Below are 26,551 nucleotides of genomic sequence, written 5' to 3'. Positions count from 1 at the left end.
TAGGTTTCTCTGAGTTTGACTGAGATTTTGTTATTGTATTAGCATTTAACCAAACAGATAAACTGAATTCTATTGAACTGAAACTGAATTCTGTTGAAACCAGCATACAATGCAAACTGCCAACTACAATCCCAACATTAATCTTCTTTGAAATAGGCCTCCACCAAGACAGAAATAGGCCTTCCGCGTGTTCAGTTGTGAAAGCTGAGTGGTACTTCAACATCCTGACATAAATATCTGGCCAATCTGAAAAAGAAATGCCTTTGTGGAAGGAAGGAAGGAACCATGACAGGTACATTTTCTAAATAACCTTCTAGCCTGGTAATTTTATTAAAATTTCAATAGGTGGAGCAGTTGACAACATTTTACATTGCACTTCTAGATTGGAATAGACAGAAAATGTATTCTGCTCTAAGAATTAAAAACTCAACATCCGGTGATGGATAGCCTTTCCTTTTCTGCATTTGCCCTTTCCCTTCCTGGATTTGTGTATAATGGTGAGACTGTAGAAAGTTAGCTTTTACTCAAAGTATAAGTTAGTTTAATTAAAATAGTACCTTTATTTAAATTGTGTTAATATTAATGTGCACATCTATTTGTGGTATTTTGCTTAGATTCATCCCTTTCTTGCAGGGACTTTTTCATAATCTTTTTGTTTAGTCCTAACACACTGAATCAAGAATATAATAAATGTCCTGTGTCACACATGGGTAAATAATTCTATGTCTTAAGAAGAAACAGAGCAACTGATTTCTCAGTGGACTATCTTTCTGAATGACACCATCAAATCTTACCACTAATGGATGCGTGCACTTAAACTGGAAAGGTAGAGCAGTATGGAGACATGTTAGAGCACCTACTCCAAAGCTTTTCAGGCATCTTCTGTTAAAGGATTTCATGTATCAAGTACTGGAAAAATGCTTTCTCTGCCTGAGAGTCACGGTCAGTTTCAACAGATAATATATGTGGAATATTCGATAAACAATACAATATGGTATGCTTACCTGTGTAAAAAAGCTCTCCTGAAAAATTCAGTTTTGCATAATTTGCAGAAAGCCAAGAAATCAGGAGATTTCCTGACCTCTTCAGCCAGGTCATTCCATAAGGTGGGCCACCAATGAGAATGCAGGTGTATGGGCAGTTGTTGATTTTGCCCATTTGCAGAGTGGTACCTACAGAAGGGCCTGTTCAAATGAGCAACGCTGCCATGATGGAACATAAGAGAGGCAATCCTATAGATGTGATGGGCCAAGGGCATGAAGGGCTTTGTATGGGATACCCAAAACTTTGAATTGAGGTTAGTAACTGATGGGTAGCCAATGGAAGGAGTGAAGAATGCATGCTCCATCTAGCTCTCAATAAGATCGAACGGCAGCATTTTGTACTAACTGGAGTCTCTTAGTTGACTTTGAGAGGAGAGCTATATAGAGTGTATTACAGTAGTCTTGTCTTGATGTTACCATGGTGTGGATCCATGTGGCCAGACTGGCCATGCCAGTGGACCATCTTCTGAGTTAGACTGAGTTCAAAGAAGGCCTTTTATGCAGCAATGCTGGATCCAGTGTAACCCCAAGACTGTCTACTGCCATGGTCATTGAAAGCAGGGAGCACAATGTCCTTCAATATCTCCACTTTCCCAATCAGCATCACTTTTGCCTTGTCTGGGTTCAGTTTCAATTTGTTCGCTTTCAGCCATTTGACCACACCTGCCAGGCAATAACTCAAGATATGTACTGCATCAGTATGGGATTCAGATAGCTAGATAAAGAGTTGGGTGTCTTCCACGTATTGGTGACATATAAATGATTTCTCTAAAGGCTTTACAGAGAGGTTGAACAACACGAGGAATAAAATTGTGCCCTGTGAAAATCTGCAAGATAATCCCCACACTGAAGATAGCTAATCTCCAACAGCAACCCTTTCAGTCTATTCCGTGAATGGTTTAAATTGTTCCAAAGCACATCCCCTGATACTTATTTCTGTCTTTAAACATCTCAACAAGATGGCATGATCTTCTGTATCAAAGGCAGCAGATAGACCCAGGAGGAGCAACAAAGAAGCATGACCTTTGTCAACATTCAAAGGGAGGCCACCAGCTAAAGCCACCAGAGCGGTCTCTCTCCCATAGCCCAGCCTGAAAGTAATTGAAAAGTGTCTAGAGCACAAAAGTTATCCAAGAAGACTTGGAGCTGATATGCTAGTGCTCTCTTAACCACTTTGCCTAGAAAGGGCTAATCAGAGACTGGGTGATAATTGGCCACATCATTTTTGTCTAGGAATGGTTATTTAATTAGTGGGCAGATAACAGCCTCTTTGAGAGGCTGGGGGAAGGAACCTTGAGTTAGAGCAGAACCCCAAGTGACAAAAGGCACAGATTGGACACTTGTCAGCTTCCCTCAAGTTTTTATGGGAAATGTAGGCGTCCTGGCCTTGCAGCTTCGCTCTCCGACTGCTGTCCAATGGACTTTCCAACTGTCACTTGTCCAACATTCCGCCAAGCTGCCTACATTTCCCATCAAAACTTGAGGGAAGCTGACAAGTGTCCAATCTGTGCCTTTTGTCACTTGTGGTTCTGCTCTTAGTGACTGATTTATGAAGACCTCAAGGGCTCATTTATCTTTACATGATTTTAGCAGCCAAGATGGGCATGGATCTAGGGCTCAATCAGTGGCCTTCATAGATGCCAGGATCCTGTCAATATCCATCACTGCAACTGTAGGTCAAAGTGGTTCATAAGCAGACCAGTTTATGAAGTATTTCTTTCACCTCACCTATTACAGCTGGCATCCAGGTCAGAGCATATTTATGCTATTTTATCAGCAAAAAAACACATTGCAAAGTTGCCTAATTGTTCATGAGACACTAAAGGTTCAGATTTAGGAGTGGGAAGATGTCAAAATACCTTAAACGGTTGGAATGATCATGAACCAGCTGGTGCAATGGTGGCAGATAAATGCACCTATATCTGCTAAACATTATAGTGCCCATCAACTAGTGAAACACCTTTATTATTTAGCATATTTATATACTACCACTCCAGAGACCTGCTTTCCTAATTCTTTCCTAAATGCCTGGTGCTGCTTAAGAGGACATCTAGAATATTATTTTTATAGACTGTTAATGTATCTTTATTCTTCACAATAGCTATTAACTAAGATAACTAAGCTGAACCTCCATGTACAAGCAGTTTCCCTTGAATGGTGACTGAAACAAAGAATGAGGGGGGCATCGTCCTGTGCCAATAGAAGCGTATAAGTTGATCATGGCCATGCAGATAACTGTATTCCATATGAAAATAATTCAGACATCATTAAGATCATATTGATACCTAAGGAATTAAGTATGCTTAACTTTTTATGACTAAGCTTATCTGCTTATCTACAATGACACAAGTTCCATGGGAACAAACAACTCATAATTGTACTGTATTGTCCTGCTACCACTGCCATAGCTATTTACAAGCTCTGGGTCTACTTAGGTACATAGAGGAACAAAGGCTGCAGACAAAAAATCAGCATGGCTTCTGAAGGGGAAGTTCTGCCTCACCAACCTGCAGATCTTTGGGAAAGTTAACAAGCATGTAGATAACAGAAACAAGGTAGGCATTACATATTTGGACTTTCAAAACACTTTGGACAAGATACCACACCAAAGTTCCTGAGTAAATTTAGCTTACTCTTATGGATTAAAAATCTTATGGATTAAAAATTGGTTAAACAACAGGTCAGTTCTCTCAATAGAGGCAAGTGAGCAGTGGGTCTCACAGGTATCAGTAATGGGGGTGCTATTTAATTTATTCATAAATGATCTGGAATTGGGGTTGACCAGTGCAGTGGCTAAGTTTGCAATGAACATTACTTAATCAGGATACACAGTTAGTCAATGTAGGTACGTGTAAGGAGATACACACTGGGGGGGGGGGTGGAATTCCCAACTCCAAGCATTTGCCAGTGGGGGGTCTGAACTTTCTGAGTCTGAGAGGGAAAGACACTTTGAGGTCATAGATCTTGTGCTCAATGAAAGTATCAACCCAGTGTGCCACAGCAGTGAAAAAGGCAAGCGCTGTGCTTAAAATAAAATGGCCAATATTATAATGCCCCTATATAAACATATGGTGCAGCCTCATTTGGCATATTGTGCGCCATCCTAGTCACTGTATCTCAAAAAAGGCATTGCAAAGCTAGAAAAAGTACAAAAGGCGGCATCCATGATGATTGGGATTTGGAGACTTTCTTAGGAGGAAAGGCCGAAGAGTCTGGGACTTTTCAGTTTAGAAAAGAGACAGCTAAAGGACATGATAGATGTTTATAAAATATGCATGTGTTTGAAAGAGTGGATAGAATCTTTTCCTCTCTCTCCCCAAATGCTAGAAATCAGGAGCATCCAATTAAGCTGATGGACAGTAGGTTCAGGATGGACAAAAGGAAATACTTATTTACACGACAAGTGATTAAAATGTGGAATTCATTGCCAGAGGATGCACTGACAGCCACAAGCACAGAGGGCTTTAAAAGATTAGACAGATTCATGAAGGATAGGTCCATTTGAGGCTACCAGCAAAGATGACTAAGGGGAAACAGCACATTCAATGGCAGTAAACCTTTGAGTACCAGTGCCAGGAGGCAACATCAGGAAAAGGCCTCAGACTCGATGCTGTGTTGTTGCCCTGCATAGTAACTGGTTGGCCATTGTATGCAACAAGATATTGGACTAGATAGACCACTGGTCTGATCCAGCAGGGGTGGGCTTGAGCCTCTGAACAGGTTTATAATTTATATGGACAAAATTTAGGAATATGATTTAGTTAAAATGCATGTTTGCTGGGCCTTTCCAGGCCTCCCGATTCTCTTCCATATTTAAGACATACAGCAATTTAGATGGTATCGTCAGCTGCAGAGGGGATGTGTGTCTTGCTGACTAAAAATATTTCTGCCCTGTCAGCCAATAAGCATTGATTTCTACAGACGGAAGAAGCCAAGAAAAGATCACATCTTGGTTGAGGATTTAAGATATGCCCTGGAGAGAACTAGAATAATTACCTCTTCATCTCACAGTGCCTTTATCTTATTTGAAACTTTGGAGGTGCTGTGTCGTTGCAAGGAGCAGACACAAACCAGAAATATTTATGTTCTGGTTTTGCTGCTGACCTATTCACATCTTTAAAAACATTACCATCCCATTTCCCATGACTTTTATTTGCACTGTCTGCATCCAGGTGTCACTTAGGGGCCAGAGTTCCCATGCTTGTACTGCAGTCTAGGGTTGGTTCCGTTACATGTTTAACGTTTAACATGTATAAACACAGAGAGGTCATAGCTCAGTGGCAGAACAGTCTCCGCCACACACATTTTTAAAGTATTTCTGGTAGCTGGGCTGGGAAAGGGGTTTCTTTGCAACCTGAGGAATTTTCTAGTTGGAGTAGATAGTATTGGCCTTGATGGACCAGTAATATGGCTCAGTATAAGGGAATTTCATCTCTTTATATGATTTTGTTTCGTGCGATTACTCAACTCTTGAAGACTTGCAGATGAATACCTGAATTGATTCCAGCGGGGAAAATATTTATAATTTGTCACATTTTATTCTGCGTACCTCCAAGGAACTCAGGCTGCTATATATGATTCCCACCCCCTTTATTATTTTCACAATCCTATGAGGTAGGTGAGGCTGAAAATGAGTGGCTCAAGGTCTCCCACTGAGGTTCTTGGCTAAACAGATATTTAAACCTGGATCTTTCCAATTCTCATCCAACACTCAAACCCTACACTGCCCTGGCTCTTGTATTGTGATTAAAATGACGTGCTAGGAAGGTTCTAGATATGGTATTTTACCTAGGATGCCTCATTCATATATCCTTGAGTATGCATCTGTAACCCTTTAGTCAGCGTATAAACTGAATTTCTTCTATTCTCTTTACCTTTTTTGTACTTCAAGCATACAAAGCTATCATTTACAAAAATAACTAGTTAACTATTAACTTGAATAAAACATCTGAGTCTGAACACAGGACCAACATATCAGTGGAACTTTATCCAAATAACTGTAATGAGAATTATAGCCAGTGTGTTACCATTGCATATTTGAAGTCAGAATGATGTTTCTGTTTTCCTGCACTTTTGCTGTTTTTTCCTGAGCGGAAAGAATGTTGTTCTGTGCTTTAAAATACACAAGAGTGGGGCCAGTTTCTGTTGATTATTTTTAAGTCAGAGGACTCACCATTTTTGCATTTTCCTTGGAGACTTCGACTCAGGGAGACCGCACATTAAGCCACGGAGTCGATGTTTGCATTCTTCACATATCTTTGAGCTTATATCACGACAACTTGCTGGAAGAGACTTCTTCTATTTCAGTCTGCTGCGCTCAACAACCTTGTCTGCTTTTTACACAGTGTCTAGTACTTCTATCTTATCTACTCAGGTACATCAGCAATACAAATAAACATATCTCTTCAACAGCAAATCTAAAACATGTCTTTTAAAATCTTAAGGATGTTTCTGAAGAGAACTTTTGTACCTACCTGCAGACATTTAGCTACAAAAATACACATATATTACTCATTACTGAAACAAGTATGTAGCACAGAGTTAGCTCAAATGTAGACAAAGTTGGAGAAAAATAGAATGAGGAAGCAGAAGAGAAAGAAAAAAGAACAGAATGACAGGAAGGTAAAAGATAGTTCTATCTGGAGCATTTTTATTTTGGTCCAAATTCAGTGCAGCAATTTAATAACTAATGGAAGCCCATTGTTTTATTTTTAACAAGAACACTCAATAAGAACTTAAAATTTTTAAAACATCCCTTCACTTTGCTTTGGTCACCATTATTTTCACTCAGAGTGCATAATATATAAGCTAATTCTGACAGCACAGCTGTTTTCTCAAATTGATTTTGTGCTTGTTTCAGCCTTACATAGCCATACTATTCATTGATTACCTCTCAAAGTCTGTGGCTAAATTTATCAATACTGGCATTGTTTAAACATTTTATAGAGTTTCCCATCAGTGGAATCACAAAAGACTTATTAGAATTAAAATAGGTGTTCTGTCAACACATTTACAAGACTAATTTCAATTATAGCTTACAACAAAGGTCGCATCTGCTTCATTCTCCTTTTTATGTAGGTTAATGCAAATTATAATTTCCATTCATTATACCATAATAATGCTGAAGGAATGCAATTTTAATATTTCAAATCTCTTACCCTATATTTGAACCTTACTTTCCCTGCTCAGATGTGACTGTTCAAATTTAGCAGCGCCTACCTCCATTCAATAGCTACAGGAATAGAATCACTGCTTTTTTCTGAACAAAACACTGCTAACAACTGCATGGTATGCTAGAATTCAATTGTGTAGCTTTGTTGTATTTCTGTATATCATGCAACTGTTGAAGTCACAGAGGCTATGTTGGAAAGGGAAAAAACAAGGGAAATCCTTCGATAAAAGGTCAGGCAACATGATCATCCCAGAAGCAAAAATGACCTGACATAGATATACCTAAACTGAGGAGTTTCAAACATTTCATTCCATGACCAAATCTGAAAAAAGACACTAATATGTCAAGTTCATTACATTAAAGTAAATAATAGCTTTACAAAGCAGGGATATGAAGCAGCTGCTGCTATTTTTTAAGGGAGAACCAAAAGCTTCAATGGAAGGAAATAACTGATTGCCCAGTTCTTGGGATTATGGCATGTATGTTTGTAATTCATAGTGATTGAACAATGAAAATTTAAAAAAATCTGCCTTTTGGATGCACTGTAGCGAGTCCTGGAAGGCTGCCAAAACCCATGGAAGAACTTTGACTACCCTGTGGGTGGAAGGTTACTCAGTAAATAGAACAATATGACAACTGAATTATTACAACAGATTTCAATCTACCAAGTTAGGGATATCCAGCATTTTAGTCTGATGAAACCAGAGAACAGATGTTTGCCCAAAAGGCACCTTCCATATGTAGCCATAATCAGAAATAGCTCTTCAGAACATAAATATGAAAATATCTTAAACAACTGTAATCCTCCCAGGGAAGTTTATGATCAAGTCATATTGTTTTTTGTGTTCATTTTTTTTAAAGTGCAAAATATCTTAATTGTGTCTGAACTTCTAGTAAGAGATATTCCAAAGCTTCTTCTTGGCTGGCCAATTTAAATTCAATTAGAAACAAGAAAGCCACACGTGGTATTTCCAAATAGATGGGAAACAAACTTGCTTTCACAATATACAGAAACTAATTCATGTATGTTTGAATATACCTAAACAATTAGCTTTTCATTCTTACATCAGAGCCATATAAACCAAATACAATATTTGTATATAATTAGTCCAATCTGTATTTGTTGCTATATGCCAAATAATCACTGACTGCTGGTATTTAAAGAAATCAATAACAATAAATATCACAATACAACTTACAAGTTAGTTGAGACATGCTTTGTGATACAAATGACACTATTATCTAAAGTTACAAAAACAAGTTTTAGTATTGCTTTATTATTGTGCTTAAAATTTTTATGCTATAAGGAATAAAGGCTGAACTTCCAGTGTAAAAGATCAGTATTCATAGTTTATTCTACTGATGTGGTGCTCCAGTGCCAAAGAAGCTGGCATCAAGGACTAACTAGACATTAAAAGAAACATGCTCTCTCTTGGTAATGTCTAATTTCACACAGGGTAAATGGGATACCTGTTGCATAAAATTAAATTACAAGAGAGGACAGAACTCTCTTGTAACACCTAGCTAGGTCCTCAGGCATGATATCAGTGCAACTGGTACCTGTCAATACTTTGGGGGGGCAGTATTGTGATCAGGCCCTGACTACTGCCATAACACAGCAGTAGCTACCAGTGGTACTACACTGGTAGTTGATCCATGACCCTGATAAGGACATGTGCTCTATACTGGTAGGATTGGTACTTTCTGAGACCCTTACACAGCAACCAATGGATGTTCAAGATCCAGTGGGAGACCCAGGCACAAAATAAGGGAATCAAGACAGATTTTCCTGGCATGGAGGCAGATCTATCCTGTTGGTGGTTGGTACAGATTGATAGCATTAGGGCCATTAGGATACTTTAAATATTATAAATAATAGCTGTTGTTATCTGTATCTTCACTGAACCTTGAACAACTTTGGTTTTGTTTGTGTTGTCATAACTGAAAATACTTACCCTTCAATATACAACATTCCATATTTGATGGATGCTCTGCCATCATTCTTGGAAAATATAGAACTACTGCCTGGGGACAAATGAATTGATCCACTGTCCTTATCAAAGGACAAACAGTTTAGCAAGTTACAAAATAAGTTTGAAGAAGCTACCAGTTTAGTAAGAGACCAGCAAGTTTTGAAAGTACAATTACGGTTAATAAAAGACAATGCAATAATAGCCATTTTGGATTATTGGTGCCACTGTGCATAGGTTAAGACCCTAAAAGCAGACTTAATGGGTGACTCAGTGATTAGGAATGTATGCAAATAGCTGGCATAGTTCCTCCTTTCCATATGTAGAGAAATAAGCGGTTATCAGCTACAATAATTGGCATATAAACTTGTTGGAGAGCTGGCTAAATGAATAAGTCTTTTGTTATCAATTCTTCATTCTGACATACATAATTTTCAATTTCCCTTTATGTATTCAGAGACTGTGCTGTACGTGGGCCTGGAGGATCTCTGCAATTTCTGCGTGGGCAGATTTCAAAGCGATGGACAATGCAGAATTACCAGCCTACATGAAAATAAAATGACAGAAGGTTAGTATTATGCCAGCCATCCTTATTGATCTACTTTTCTCAGACTGTCACAAGAAGTATAAATAAAGCTGCATACTCTATCTAAATGAAAATATTCACCATATTTAAATCAACAAAGTATCTGTGTTGAACTGACAAATACTTTATCCCTTCAAAGAAAAAATGTACATCGGCAGGAGAACTCACCAGTTTTAGTAAAATTTGTTAGCCATTATGATGGTTTCAATGTAGCATTCCAAACAACACAAACCATTTATTTGCAATATACTGACTTCCTATTTTTGGCTGACCAATCCACAAAATACACAATGACAAGCCAAAATCCTTCTGCTGGTGCAGCAAAGTAGATTGCCCATTCATAAGGCAGGCCCTTTATTTTTTATATAGAATAAACATGAGCTCTTTGTTAAAGGAAACGCAGTCTCCAGCAGCATTAGTGTAGATGCAATTAAAGATACAATCCAAGTCATGGTCCTGTCTCAGACTTGCTTGGCTAGAAAATTCTGCTTAAAAATCAGGCTTTGAGACAGAGTATGATGTGACTCTGCTGGTTTTTCTCATTTCTAGTCACCACTAAGTAAACCTTATTTCACACTAGAAAACTGAACTATGAAAGGAAATAAACTGCTACTTATTTGACGTACTTGGATACTTTCCCCATGATTAAAACTGGTAGGGCTTGGCAAGCAAGAGACTAGGTGCGGGGAACATTGGGAAGAGCAGCCTTTGCAATGCTGTAATGTGAAGGCATGCCTCTCTAGGAATCGCTGGAAAAATCTATGGTAAAACCAGAGTTTCTGGTGATTCCTAAAGAGGATTGGTGTCACTTCTGAGTTTTCCCCAGAAGTTACTTCACATTATTGGTTCAGCAGCCATTGAAAAGAGATGTGACGTTGGGGAATCTTGTGCCACTCTGGTGGGCACTGAAAGAACTTCTGCCTGTGACCAAAGCCTTGTCATGTGAGATTGTCTGAGTGGCAATATTGTTGAGTGTTAGGTTTTTTATAGCAACTTCTATAAGACATCTTAGGTCCTGCTTTGCAGGAGAAATGAGGGATAAAGACATTTAAATATATATTTAAATATTTTAATAAATAAAGTAAGAAATAATAACAATTAAAGAATCATGGAGTTTAGCTTCTGCCCCAATTCTATGGAAAATAAACTAGGGAGTTCTCTGAATAGTTTGAAATAATAAAATTTCACATATGTAGTTCAGTCACAGTCTTCTTGTAACATAAGTTTTATAGTCTATAGTTGTTGCATAAATCTTTGGTACCATTCTCATGCAATTATTTTGCTCACAAATGCACTGCATCATGGGAACTTTATTCTTATGGATGTACATACATTTAAAATGTATTTAAGACTACAAACCCCACAGTATAATGTAACTGTGAGCAAAATAAGCTACACTGAATCCTTTCAAGCAGATCTGACTGTCAAGTCCAGGACATATTTGTCTGAATTGTAATGGATTTCTGTAAGATTGTCTTTAAATCCACAACAAAATTCAACCCACAAATTCCATCTTGAATTACATTTTTAGTAAACAGGAAGGTTGACTGGAAGTTCTGTTTTTGTACTACTCGTGCACGCATGCATTTCTCTTACCTTGTCAGTTAAGTTACTATCACAGCCTGGATGACTCAAGAGAAGCTTCACAATCTCAATGTTACCATACTGACAAGCAACCATAAGAGGTGACAATCCAGTGTCATCCTGAAGGTTTATATCAGCACCACATGCCAACAGGGCTTTTACCATATCTTCTCTATCATGGCTCACACCTAGAATTAAGGCAGTCTGGCCACCCTAGAAATGACAATAAACACAAATACATAATAATCTATTCAGAGGAGTTAGCCGTGTTAGTCTGTAGTAGCAAAATCAAAAAGAGTCCAGTAGCACCTTTAAGACTAACCAATTTTATTATAGCATAAGCTTTCGAGAATCAAGTTCTCTTCGTCAGATGCCTGGCATCTGACGAAGAGAACTTGATTCTCGAAAGCTTATGCTATAATAAAATTGGTTAGTCTTAAAGGTGCTACTGGACTCTTTTTGATAATAATCTATTGTGTTTCATTTCTTATTATCTTTGTACTTTTCAAATTCTACAAAATGGCCTTTTAAGGGATTTCATTACTGATAAATAAAAAAGACAGCATTTTAACCTGCCTTTCTCCCAACGAGTGACTTAAGATGGGTTATGATGTTCATTAAAAATAATATAACAACAAACCTTGCCTTACAGCAATAAACAAAGACCAACCCTGAAACCTGGCCCACAAACCAAATAAAATTTATGAGAAAGTCTGTCTGAACAATTTGACTCTGAAAAGTCTCCTAAAGATTAGCAAAGTGGGATCCCTTCTGACAGATTCAGGATAAATTTGCTACAAGCTAAGGGCTGCTACAGAAAATGCTCTGGAGCAGGTAGCCGCTGTCTTTACCTGCCTGCAAGATAATACCTTCTACAGGCCCTCATCTGCAGAACATAACTGCCACAAAGGAGCAAACTGGCAGAGGTGACACAAAGGACTTTATAGGGAACAAGAGGCCACATTATGCACCAGATGAAGTTTGCAAATTGTCTTTAAGTGCAGCCACAAGGAGAGTATATGACAATAGTCCAGCTTCAAGATTACTGTAGCATCGATTAGTGTAGCTGGACTGGGTGAGTCCAAATAGGGGCAACCTTCCAACTAAGTGGAAATGGAATAAAGCAGGTTTTGCCACCAAGTTGACCCGTTTTCTCTAATAATAATGCAGAATTCCAGCACAACTCCTAGACTCCTGGCTGAGAGAGAGAGAGCAGTACCCCATCAAACAAGGGGATGCAAGACCTTCTAGGACCTCAGGCTTACTAACCAGCATCAGCTCTGAAAAATAAAAATACAGGATTGGATCTAACAATTCCTTTCTGCTAAGTAAGGAAGCATTCTCTGGTGGATGTAACCTTACTTGAATGGAGGCTTCTTCCCTAGGAGGCAGGTTCCTCACTTAGCACAGGGGGGGGGGGTCACTGGATTCAATGTATAGTGATTCATATGCTACTAAGGTGATAATAAATAAAGAATAAATAACGGTAACATACCTGACTTGCCCTTATGTTAACATTGCCTTCTTTCAACAGCTTTGTGACCACCTCCATCTCTTCACCAGTCTCTGCCGATGCTAGTGGTGTGATCATTACTGCTGTATACCCAGCCTTATTCTGATGGTTTACATCACAATCACCTAAAAACACGTATCTTTCATATGTATAAGTCTAATGGCAGTTGAGTAAGTACAAAACAAGAGAAGCAATATTTTTGTTTTATTTGTTCGTTTAGGGAATTTGTATGCTGCCTCTCTACAAACCTCCTTGAGGCTACTTATAAGCAAAACAATACAATAACATTATCATAAATTTTCAATACAAAAACAAAACAGGGACATTTTAAAAATTCATAAAAGATACTTCAGACCAGAAGTACCCTGACCTGGATGGTCCAGGTAGCCCGATCTCATCAGATCTTGGAAGTTACGCATGGCCGGCCCTGTACCTGGATGGTACAGTACCTGGATGGGAGACTACCAAGGAAAGCCAGGGATGCTATGCAGATGCAGGTAATATCAAGCCACCTCTTAATGAATATCTCTTGCTTTGAAAACCCTATGGGGTCTCCGTAAGTTGGCTGTGACTTGATGGCATACAGACACACACAGACTAGAAGCAGACCATACAACAGCTAAAAGGACAAAAGCCCCTTAGTTAAAAGCCTGGTTAAAAATGTTTTGATCTGACACCAAGAACTGAGGTTGCCAACTCTGGCTTAAGAAATTTCTAGAGACTTGGGCAGGGGGGTGTGAGGAGAGTTCAGCAGGGATTTGATGCTATAGAGTCTACCCTTTGAAGCTGCCATTTCCTCCAGGGGGAACTAATGTCTCTAATCAGAAAATCAATTGTAGTGTCAGGAGAACTCCAGGTCCCACCTGGAGGTTGGTAGCCCTACTTAAAAGACAATATGGTAAGTGCCAGGCAAGTCTCAATGGAGAGAGCCTTCAAAGGTGAGGTGCCACCACCAAAAAAGAAGGGGAAGGAAACCAAAAACTCAAAATAAATGAATGGCAAAAACATGGGATCTGGACTCATTTCATTGTCATCCTAGCATAAAAGGCAATCCCTACTTACTGGGAATGTCATGGGAAGGAAGGATGATGTATATCCGTGTATATCTTTCATAAGCAAACTATGGGGGGCTCCTACCCCATTATTGATAAGTGTGAATCTGTTTATATATATTATATATAGGTATAAATTATATAGGTAAACCACTAGAAATGGAAACGGGCACATGTGCTTCCTTACTTCACAGAAAGAAGGGTAACATACTATGGCCGTTTCCACATGCTGTTAAAGCGACGGGCTACTTACTGAATGCTGGCGGGTTTTTTCACAGATTCCAGATGCCTCCGATTTCAAAGAGGAAGTAGGCAGTTTTGCTTTTGTTTGTTCAGCGTCTTTTGTGAGAATGGGATTTCCCACTCTTTCCTGTGCTGCGTAAAGGATGCTGAACACACGGAAGTCAAACTGCCTGCTTCCGCTTTGAAATCGGAGGCACCTGGAATCTGTGAAAAAAAACGCCAGCATTCAGTAAGTAGCTCATCGCTTTAACAGCATGTGGACGGCCATTGTATCTGGCTTAGTCTGAAACATGGCTCATTTGGAATACTGTGTGCAGTTCTAGTCACCATCTCACAAAAAGGATATTGCAAAGATGGAAAAAGAACCAAAGAGGGCACTAAAATGATTATGGGGTTGGAGCCCCTTTAACATGAGTATGAAACTTTTCATTTTAGAAAAGATATGACTTAAGGGGGCATGATATTGGTTTATAAAATTATGCATAGGTATAAAGAATGTCTGTCCCCAAATACTAGAACTTGGGGGCATCTAATGAAGTTGATGGCCAGCAGATTCAGGATGAACAAAAGGAAATACTTTTTTATACAACGAGTGATTAAAATGTGGAATTTGCTGCCAGAAGATGTAGTGATGGCCATAGACAGCTTTAAAACAAATTAGACAGACTCATAGAGAATAGGTCCATCAGTGGCTACTAGCCATGGTGACTAAAGGAAACCTCTACATTCAGAGGCAGTAAATCTCTGAGTAACAGTGCCAGGAGGCAACATCAGGAGAAGGCCTTAGCTTCTGTGCCCTGCTGTGAGCAGTCCAGAGTAACTGGGTCAGCACTTATGAGACTTGATGTTAACTAGATGGATTGCTGGTCTAATCCATCAAGGCTCTTGTGTTTCTGGGCACCACATATTGGTTGTCATGACTTGAATGACAGAGGTTGTTGCACCAAAGGTAGGAGTGCAAAGGGGGGAAACAGATGAACCAAACAGAGGAAACATTAGGAGAAAGCACACAGAGCGCAAACGTTGCACATATTAAGTTCCAGTCTCACAGCAGAACTACAAGTGACAAAAGGCACAGATTGGACACTTGCCAGCTTCCCTCAAGTTTTGATGGGAAATGTAGGCAGCTTGGCGGAATGTTGGACAAATGACAGTTGAAAAGTCCATTGGACAGCAGTCAGAGAGCCAGGCTGCAAGACTAGGATGCCTACATTTCCCATCAAAACTTGAGGGAAGCTGACAAGTGTCCAGTCTGTGCCTTTTGTCACTTGTAGTTCCGCTCTCAGTCTCAAGCTTCTCCAAATGAAAGATCTCAGGAGTTTGGAAAGACCTCTGCTTGGGACTCTGGAGAACTGCTGCCAGTGAGAGCAGAGACTACAGGATCCTTATGGTTTGCATCATTGCTAACACTCCAGGGAATGCTATTATTTTCTTTCTTTCTTAGACTTAAAATGAGTTAGTATTTAAATTCAGTATATAGTTTTGAGTATAGTTGCCTGGAGGCATTTACCAAGAAAACAAAACAACCTTGTTTCAATATTCTGGGGCAGCTTATTGTAGCACAACAATCGGTTTATAGACACGTATGATAATATGCCATTTTTCTAACATTTTACAAGTTGTCATGCCAACAAAGAAGTCAAAGAACTTCTTTCTTCTTGATGGAAAGCACATGCATGTTTACTGGATAAAATCTCAGCGGAATGTTTTACTCTTTCACATCTGACCTAACTGTTCATTAATTTAGAATGCAGTTTTTGGTACAAAGTTCTAGTTTACTATTACAGTCTTAAAAGTCTATGGCTCAAAATTTGAATGTGAATACAACATGAGATATTGGCAGCCTAGTCTGTATCAGTGGGCCATTTCATCCTCTTTTTTAATTTTAATAATTTTATTAACATTAACAGCTATCATCAAACAAAACAAAAATATACTCAAATTAAAACCAAAGATCAGTACAAATTTGTCAGTATCTATACAATTAACCATTAACACTTACTTTAAATATGTAACAAACAGAACAATCTTAACAGTAGAGATATTAATAATAATATAACAATCTACACAAAAGGTCACCACAAACCCCACATTTCCATATCAATAACATCTCGGTAAGGTAGCTTTGTTAAAAGTAGATCATTTTTAGAAAGAAATTTGAGGAAAGGCTCCCACTTAACATAAAAATTCGAAGTATCAGTGGAGTTTTTCTGTAGGTATACCTTTTCTGTTATTTTTTCCATTATTAGAAAATCCCATATCTTGTTGAACCAAGTGTTAATTGCAGGAACTGATTGTGACTTCCAAACTGAAGCAAGTGAGGCCATTTCATCCTCTAAGTTGCCACTAGTGCACTTGCCTGCATGCATGTTGGCATGTGATCAACTGTAAACTATGACTAAGAGAGGCACACCTCCAAAAACTCAGGGAGTCATTTACAACTTACCTCATACAATCAGATTTAAACATCCCAACATAAAACTCTTTGGTTGCATGAACTGGCCCTTAGATACAGATATAGTGAGAAAAGGACAAAAGTAAGGAGAGTACAGTTGAATTCAATGAGGAGTAGTGTGGACAGTATCAGAGAGAAGTGAAAGGATCCCTTGTTGTGGTCTATGTGCATCAGGCAAGGCAGAATATCTTAGAAGAATGCAGAGTGGATAACATAATGATCATGAAGCAAGGCCAGAGACAAGAGTGCAGAAATCAAGGCAAAAGAAAATAAGAACTGGGTTGGGCAGCAAGAATAAAAAGGCAGTATCAAGGAGAGCACTGAAAACACAGCAAACGGAATTAATTTTCAGCTTTCAACCTCCCCCCAAACAAATAAACAATTCTTACCTGTCTCTAAAAGCAGCTTCACAATTTGAAAGTTGGAATGAGAAACACTATAATGAAGTGCTGTATTTCCATTCCCATCTGCTAAATTTACAATTATATTCTGTAACTGCGGATGAACTGCCTCAACTTCTTGGAGGTAAGCTGCAACAATTTCAGGGCTGGAGGATTTCCTGCTTGAGACTCGGAACCACTCCTGGCAAATGGTGCTTAAAATATGCCTCTAGAAAGACCAACAATGAGAATCTTCTAAAGTGGTTTAATAATGTTTTTGTGCTTTTGACTCCCATCCAAACTACTGGCCATCCAAACTACCACATAAGGAATGAGCAAGCTCTTAAAGTGTCCAACCCCATAACTCTCTAACTCAAGTGTGAACTGCATTTCACTGTGTTTGAGGTGATGTGGGGTAATACAAATGTCTGTAGTATTTGGTCTTATGTGTGATGATGACTATTTCTCAACATAAGTTATTACTATATGTTGGACTTGACTGATAGACACACATGTGAACTTGCCCTAAATCGTACTGAGAACTGCTGCTACAGTATCCAGCACAGGTTACTGAAAGGGTAGAGAGGTATGAGAACACACTCCAGGCAGATTGTGTTGTTGGTTCACTGGAAGGACTATACCTACCACCACTAAATGATGTTGAAGGAAGACACAAATTTGGTGTCTTTTCTAAAAAGCATCAGGAGGTAGTGAGGGACTATTCCCACAGGACTCTGCAAGCACACAGCTGCTGAATAGAACAACAGTACTTAGCATGGGTGCAGATGATTACATTGCCTGCCAGCATTCGTTTCAGCTATCCATTCACATGGTAGCTCTGCACATGTACACTTTCTGATGCAAAGGTACCAAATCTCCTTCCTCCTACTGTGGCACTCTGTGGTGGTAGCTGTAACCTGCAAACCACCTCATGAACTGCCTCTAAACTGACTACAATCTTCCTAAGCATAAGGAATGATTTTGGCCCACACATACGCTCTCAGCCTAACCTATTTCATAGGGTTGTTGTGAGGATAAAATAAAGGAAGGAAGAACAATATATGCCACCCAGAGCTCCGGAAAAGAAAGATGGGATGAAAATGTAATCAACAACTTCAAATTTGAAGGATTCTAAAGCATGTCTATGAGCATGAGCAATAGTAATTGAGACAGGATTAGTTTCTTAAGTTTAAAGAGAAAACCAGTTAGCATGCAACTGTAAAAAAGAGTACCAAAAATTTGTCCTTTGTGGTCCTTATTTCTGACAGGTTTTTGCTCAAGATTTGACATCCTTTCAGAAAATCAGCAGAGGGTTTAAATCTGAAATTGAACAAATCATTATGGATTCATTGTAAGAAATAAATAACCACTAATACATTTGGATTGGGAAGAACGCTTTAGAGTGAAGAATTCATTGTGCTTCTGCCATACCATTAATTCCCATAGTACAACTGACTGACAACAGGGAGCAGATCCACATTCAGATAGATCCACATTGTCTCTTTGTGGCTACAGACTTCCTTAGAAAGGGCATATTTTAAAAGCACTAGTCACAATACAACACAGATTTTAAAAACACAATTAAGCTAGTCTTGGCTTATTATTTTTCTTTCTGCTATGTATTCAATTTGTCAAGGGTATGGCTCATAGGTCATACCCAGCTTATCAAAGAAGTCCATCTGGCAAAAAGTCTCCCACCTCCACAAAAATGACTTGTCCACTGGTGAGTTACAAAATGACGGCAATATCTCTGCAGGGGGCAAGCCCATGTGACTCAAAGCCATATATCACCCTCTCCAATCACGCTTATTGCCTGTTTTGACTGGTATAATGCAGCTGTCCAAAAGATACACCAGGAATACAGTGTTCATTTTTTTGGGGGGGCATATTACAATTCAACAGCCTAGCTAACGTACCACAAACACATAGCACACGTTTTGCAAATAAGAAATCCACCACAAAAATATATTTTGTTTACCTCAATATATATTAATACATCTGGCAAGCCTTTTAGTATAACCTGGAAAAGCTGACTATGGTAACTGTACATGTTGATACGAACACTTTAGAGCAGAACCACAAGTGACAAAAGCTCTCTGACTGCTGTCCAATGGACTTTTCAACTGTCACTTGTCCAACATTCCGCCAAGCTGCCTACATTTCCCATCAAAACTTGAGGGAAGCTGACAAGTGTCCAATCTGTGCCTCTTGTCACTTGTGGTTCTGCTCTTAGTTTGCCATTGCAGTTCTTATTACCTCTCTGTCTTGTGCTGTGTACTTTCTCTTGTAGTTCTCTCTAGTTCTTCTGAATCAGCAACTTCTGTCCTCATGTACTGTGAAAGACCAGATGCTGTTTGTTCACCTCCATTGCCTTCTTCCCGTTTGCACTCTTCACTGCCATACTTCCTCTCAGGACCACTATCTGAATTTCCTTCTGATGAGCTTTCATCACAACTTGAATCTTCACTGGATGTAGTTTCATAACTGAGGGAAGAACTAAGTGTCATTCAGCTTTCCATCTGCTTAACCAGAGAGATGCAAGCAAAACTGATGGCCCCCAAACATGAAATGCTAGATGCAAAAGCTATGAGGTTTTCACCTTCTGTTTTCCAGGAGACAAAGAATCACTCACAAAACTATGATGCTAGGTACTGGCCTCTTATAGGACTAGTGGTCTCAATAACATCTACTACGGATATGATGCTTGCTTTCTCACACAACGAAAGTACTACAACCTTACTGCATTTTCAAAGTGAAATGACAGAATAACCACTCAGTTATCAAAACACTTTGAACTTAATTATGTTTTCATAGCTGAACTGCTTTACAGATTCCTACTTTAATTCCTACTTGAAATAAACTTTGTGCTGGCATATTTTTAAAAAAATCACTGAGAACATTTGAAGTATTTCCAAAAATTCCAGGTTCTTAGTCTCCAATATAACAAGAATGGAAGAACTCAGATGTCAGGCTTAGTGGTTGAGATTGTTAGTCCAACACGCCCACCTGGCTGAAAGCCATGACCTCTGGAGTCCTTGAGTTCCAAGGCTCTATGCAGTCAGAGGTACAGAGAAACTATATCTTGCATCAAATCATGGGTTGTGTGCAGAATAACATGCAATTAAATACATTTCCTGAGGAGACAGCAATGTACAAGTTGCAATATACACCTGTCAAGGACTTTCTGAAACTTTTTGGGATCTTCCCATGCCCCAGCCAAAATGAACAACTAGTGTTTCCAGGACAATAACCCTTACAATCCTTTTCTATCAAGAGCATCTCTGACAATGCAAAATTGAAAATAGTCCAGTAGCACCTTAAGACTAACCAACTTTACTGTAGCATAAGCTTTCAAGAATCACAGTTCTCTTCATCAGATGCCTGACAATGCAGTAAGCGAATCAATCCATCAACAGGAAAACCTCATCTCCTGCCATACTAACATCACATATCAAAGTAGCATAATTATATTAGAAGCCCTTTTTGTGCTAGCATCTTTAGGCTTGTGTCGGCCCCAGGATTGCTTCTCCACCATTATGTCAGGACAAGATGCAATCCCCAGACAGTTCATCTGCCATGTGTGGATTCATCTAGTAAAAATAGTAGTTTCCACTTGAAATTGTTCAAATTGCTCATAGATTGCTAATTCTCTTATTCTGTGAATTGCATACCCAGATTCATGTGATTAATTAGCTTTTAGTGGATTCTCCAATTAACAACTGCACCCACGACCCAGCACCATTAGGGAAAGGTGTGTAGGTGGTGCGGATAGCTGTGACTGCAGGTGGTAAGAGTGCATGTGCATGGCCAAAGCAAGATGCACAGGTAGGTGGGAGGGCAAGAAGAGGAGCCTAGTAGTGGGCTGGGGAGGGGGCTGAGCCTTTGGGGAGAGATGAACTGTGAAAGTTGACTTTATGGGGGAGATATAAAGTTGAGTAATCTTACATACTAATAACAAAGTGTCCCTGATCTGTGGATAGTTAAATCTGGAGAGTAGAGCCATAAACAGATAAGACAGATCATCCTACACACCTGAACAATGTCCCAGGTTTGCAGAAAAATCTGAAATCTAGAAAAGTACATTGGGGTTTAAAAAAAAACAACAAAAATAATTAAAGGAGCTCCGGTTGCTTTAACCAGATGCCCTCAGTGGCTGTTGCTAGGCAACCAAGTAATAGGTCAGTATTCCAGGCTTGGTTTCTGTCAGGAAAAGATAGAGGGAAGGGGCAGAGTTCTTTCCAATACTATTTTGGTCTTTGAGGTAGGACTCATTGGGGCCAGACTCAGAAGCAACCACCAGGAGACTTGATACCACGTGACTTGTATCACTCATCTAAGCCTGACTACTTGCTACTGCTCAACAGCAGCCCCACCCCACCCCCTTCTCAGAGGAGGATGTAGGATACCCAGGTTTGAATCACCACTTTAATGTAGAAACTCAGTGGATGGCTTTGATCCAGTCACACACTCTCAGCCTAACCTACCTCTCATGGTTGTTGTGAGGATAATATGGAGGCAAGGAGAATTATATATACTGCTTTGGGTCCTCAGTGTGGAGAAAGACAGTATATAAATGAAATATAAATGAAATTAATTAATTAATTAAAATTAAGATGAAGATGGGGGACAGATGAAAGGTAAGTTGTTCAGTGGGTTTGAAGGAGAGAGGAAAATCGAGAAAGGTGAGCATATGGGGGCTGCCAGGAAGCGAGAAAGAGGAAATAGTGTGGGGAAGGGGACACAGGGAAAAGTGAAGTACCCACTGCAAGTCATTGCAGGTTCCCCTCCATGCAACTGGGCCAGAGAGGAGAGGCTGCCTGGGGTAGAAGGGGGAAAGGTGAAAACAGGGAGACAGACAAAAGCGGGTGGGAAGGAGAAAAGGAAGCAGGAAAAGGGGAGAACCTATAGGGGGAAGTGAAGGGAAAGAGGACATGGTGTAGGAAGAGATGAGATGCCCCCCACAAGTTCTTGCAGGTCCCCCACTTATCCTACTTAAAACTAAATTACTTTCCTCCCCAAGGTGACAGGGTATGTGACCTCTTAGGTATTTGGAATCCTAAGAGTGCGCTAAGGTTGCCTTACCTTAAAGCCAACTGTGGGAACAGTTATTTGAAATGTGTGCTACTGAAATTTCCATTCATGAATTCCTTGAGTAAAAATTTCTGGAAATCACCACCTCAAAAATAGCACTCTTGGGTAAGAGAGGGTGAGAGAGAAGTTCTGCACAAATTCTACATAAATGACACTCTGGTTCTCTCCACAGAAATTCATAAGGAAAGAATCAACTTACAGATTAGTTAAGACTTGTAGTGTGGCTATCTATGCCTGACTCAGTGACAAGTTAGTTTGTACTGATTTTTTGTTTTCCATACAATGACGTTCAGTATTCATTGATATCAGTGCAACAGAATCTAACATTTCTGGTAATTACATGTGCCCTGTTGCTTCCTACCAGCCTTACAAAAGTGTTATCAATGTTCGAATATAATATATAATAGGCTTAAATGAGGCTATGACAATTTGTTATTTCTTAGGACTATCTTCTCTTATTTTGTTTGGCATACATGTAATGGTAACATTATACATACGTAGCAGAGCAGCTCCCTCGCTGTGATCTATTGAAAGTCAGCCCTTGACACAAGCTAAATCTATACATGAAAATACATTTTTGTCTCTAATTGATGCTTACCCACCATTTACCCCAACAAATTGAAGGTTCTTTTTGGTGCTGTTACCTCCTGAATGTAAACCAGTGTTTTTCTTTTTCATAATAGATTTAAGACTTGTGCTTGGAGAGATCTCTAATAGAAATATTAAAAACACAAAATATCAAGACTGTTAGAATGGTTTGTCCTTAATTTCATCACATACTTTTAATGACACAGCAGCTGGTAAAAACAGCTGCATCCTGTTCTTAAGCCCCCATGCTTGCATTATAGTGGCAGTGTGGCAGCTGGATGAAACAACTATGTGAGGCACCATCCCAGATGAGACAGTTACGTGGGAACAGAAGATGCAGTACACACTTGAAGACTTTTCACTTGCTGGCCCATGTGGTAAGACACACACATGTGATGTAAAGTGTGTGGAGCTCCCACCTGCCATCTCCATTTTTTCTGCAGACAACACACCATTGTGATAATGTAAGAACCAGGTCAGCATTTCTTGTATCCATGATCAAGTAATTTAAATGGAGAATTACCAGTATCAGAGCAAAAACCCCTGAGGCATTCTTAAAATACCATGTTTGAAATACCAAGATTATCAGAACAATGTATTGTCGAAGGCTTTCACGGCCGGAGAACGATGGTTGTTGGGGGTTTTCCGGGCTGTCTTGCCGTGGAGAAGATTAGCACATCAAGCACCAATCCATATGCAAAAGAACCGCCTCGGGATACAGTGAAGCCTCCCGCCATTAGCATTCCACAGGAACTACAATGCCAAGACCACGGCAAGACAGCCCGGAAAACCCCCAACAACCATTATCAGAACACATTTGCTGTTGAAGAAATTATAGTGATCTTAACTTCCACTTACACATTTAAATCTCTTCTTGTATGATCATTTCCTGGATAATTTTTACTATCATGTTCTACGAGAGCTTCAAGAGTTTACCTACCCAGCCCAGTCAAGGCAAAAGTAAAAACTCATACCAGCAGTGTGGTTTGATGGCTGGATCTGGATATCAGAAAGTCAAATTCAAACCTTCTCTCAACTGTAAAATTCAGAGTCTCTCGACACGACACATCTTACACAGGAATGCTCAAATGTAGGGAGATGCAATGTTAGCTGGGAAACGTAGTTTAAATTTTCAATTCTCTACATGAGGGCAGTTTAAAAAGATAAAGTTGGCGGAGATCGCTCCTCAGAGGGTTTGTTAATTTCATCTATGCCTCCCCAAAGCTCTGTCAATTTCGCTTCCCCTTCAGGGAGGCAAAGATGAAGTTAAGAAACTCTGAGGAGCGATCTGCGTTGTCTCTGTCTTTTTAAACTGTCCTTGTGTAGAGAGGTGAAATTGACAGAGCCTTAAGGTTAGGGTTAAACTACGCTTCCTGGCTAACATTGTGTCTCCCTGTGTAAGATGTCTCGTGTAGAGAGACTATCCGTGTGCAGCTTAACTTATTTCATAATCTTGTATAACTAAAGCAACACTCTTGAGCTCCTTGAAAAATGGGATAGGAGACCACCAAGGGCATTAGGCAAAGGCAGGCAACACCTCTGAATGTCTCTTGCCTTGAAAACTCTATGGGGTCACCATAAGTCACCTGGAACTAGATGGCACTTTTCACCACCAATAAAAGCACAGGATAGGGAATTGAAAAGAATCCCCTTCTACTCTAAAGTGAGAGTCTAGCTTGGCTGAAGGCTACAGGAAAGAAAGTAATCACAGTAGTACAGAAAGTGCTATTATTTGACCTGGGGTACGTGACTAAATCATTCCTGCATGTTGCATATTGAGGACTCCTGTGATTTAAATTAGAAATTTAAAAATGCTGAGATTTTATAGTGCAGAGCAACAAGTTATCCCTTCTCTTCATCACTAGCCCACATTGTAATGAATTTGAAAACATGACTCAACGAAATTCACATAGGTAAGTCAAAATTCTTCAGCCTGCTGAGCTCAAATATTGGATTTAGAGAATATTGATTTGACTGAGTTTTTGTTTTTAAAAATGTGCCTCTGAAACACATTCCCATCATACTTCTAATGCCATGTGAGCCTGAATGCCTTGTCAATATTGCCCAGCTAAGAAGAACAAGCTAAACTGCTTAGGAGCAGAGAAAAAGTAAAGGGAAACCTGAAACCTATGGAAACCAGGAGAAAGCATAGCAAACGGAAGGTGAATGTGTTAAGGAAGAATATAGCCAGGACCTATTTTGGGAGGTGTTGTCTGAGGGCCAAGCTACACATGACGAATGACACTTGAATGGCAAGTGTATTTCTCCCTGTTCACTTGCCCTCCACTCAATCCACTTGCCGTTCAAGTGTCATTCGTCATGTGTAGCTTGGCCCTGAGAAAGTGTAAAACTGGAGGCCAACGATGTCTTCAATCTGCCACCATTATTGTTTAACACAAGGCTAATAGTAAGTAAAGCATCATGCAAGCAGATGGGATTTAGAGTGGATCTGATGTTTTCCAAATGAATCACATACTATGAATTTTGGAGGTGTTGCAAAGGCACTTCAATGACAGCTTCATTAGACTGAGGACTTAGATTGTCATCTCCTATACTTCCTCCCCCAAGTCTTGTGGAGAGGAAAGAGTTCAGTTCTGACAGACTGAGGTGTCTGTTGGTCAATGACCCAGCTGCTTAAAGACTGAGGAGGCAGCCTGTCGTAGAGAGAGTTGCACTCTCCCTGAAAGACCAGTTTAGTAGTTTGGAGGTGCTGAAAGATCTTGGCCTATGGTTAGAGGACCAGGTCTTCTCGTATAATCTGGCCCTGGTTACCTGGAGCCAAGCTACAAAAGACGAATTACACTTGAATGGCAAGTGAACAGACTCACGTGTATTCCTCCCTGTTCACTTGCCATTCACTTGAGCTCCACTTGATCACTTGTGGTCAAGTAGTGCGCAAGTGAATGGCAAGTGAATAGGGAGGAATACACGTGAGTCTGTTCACTTGCCATTCAAGTGTAATTCATCACTTGTAGCTTGGCTCCTATCCTCTGATCATACCCAGGTTAGATTACAGAGATGCACTTTACGTGAGGGCTGCCTTTGAAAACTGTCCAGAAACTTCAATTGGTTTAGGCTATTCATAGGGACTGGATGCACGATAGTATCATCCCTATGCTGAAAGATTTGCCCTGACTGAACATACGTTTCTGGGCACATGTCAAAATGCTGCTGGTTCTTACCTTTAAGGATCTAAACAGTCAGGGGCTGAGGTGTCTGAAGGACACCTCCTTCCATACTTTGAAACCTGCTAGTTAAGATTCTCTTCTCAAACTCTGCTCTCTGAGCCCCAGACCACAGAGGTTAGGTAGGTAACTACTACAATACAGAGCTTTTTAAATGGTGGTGCATTGCCTTTGGAATGCCCTTGCAGTTTGCCTGGCATCTAGCTTACTCTTTTAGGCAATAGGCCATAATATTTTTTACCCACTTTTCTGACAAGAGTTCCATCTTTTAAAGGTTTTTAGTCTGGAGGAGTGTTCTATGGATATAAATTTACACTACTGGATGCCATTTTATGCTGTTTTTATAACTCTGGCTTGTTTATTATTGGTCTTTATATGATTTTATTGTTCCGTTTTACTTTGTGAGCCACCTCAAGCTGGTCTCCGGAGAAGCAACATATAACTTTTGACGATAATTTAACAGTGATATGGTGTAAGGGGAATAAATTGTATTATTCTGATACAGATTCTGATTTAGGAGATGTTAGGTTCTACTGATTTTATAACAATGTTTTTGGCTTATACAGTGTCATGTATCTGAGTCCCTGAGCTACAAACCATTTACTGCCTTTTCTTTGGTGGAATAACCGACAGGCCTTGAGACAGCCACTTTTTCTCCCACTTGGAGGCCTAGGGCCTTACTGGATATT

At 39.6% G+C, this 26,551-nt stretch overlaps 1 protein-coding gene across 1 annotated transcript in view; it reads right to left on the bottom strand.

The window, feature by feature from the left end:
- Positions 1–6,666: 6,666 nt before the first annotated feature.
- KANK4 (KN motif and ankyrin repeat domains 4) overlaps positions 6,667–26,551 on the bottom strand; it is a 54,542-nt gene continuing 34,657 nt past the window's right edge. The window contains exons 6-12 of the mRNA XM_054980566.1: positions 22,688–22,799; positions 19,255–19,482; positions 18,231–18,318; positions 17,008–17,227; positions 12,851–12,993; positions 11,368–11,568; positions 6,667–9,728 (exon numbers count right to left, since the gene is read on the bottom strand). Of these exons, the coding sequence (XP_054836541.1) occupies positions 9,639–9,728; positions 11,368–11,568; positions 12,851–12,993; positions 17,008–17,227; positions 18,231–18,318; positions 19,255–19,482; positions 22,688–22,799 (1,082 nt within the window). The 3' untranslated portion in view covers positions 6,667–9,638. The remainder of the gene's footprint in view (positions 9,729–11,367; positions 11,569–12,850; positions 12,994–17,007; positions 17,228–18,230; positions 18,319–19,254; positions 19,483–22,687; positions 22,800–26,551) is intronic.

Source organism: Eublepharis macularius, chromosome 5, assembly GCF_028583425.1.
Source record: "Eublepharis macularius isolate TG4126 chromosome 5, MPM_Emac_v1.0, whole genome shotgun sequence".
Lineage (NCBI taxonomy): Eukaryota > Metazoa > Chordata > Lepidosauria > Squamata > Eublepharidae > Eublepharis > Eublepharis macularius.
Note: the sequence above shows the minus strand (reverse complement) of the source record. Positions and strands in the feature narration are given on the sequence as shown.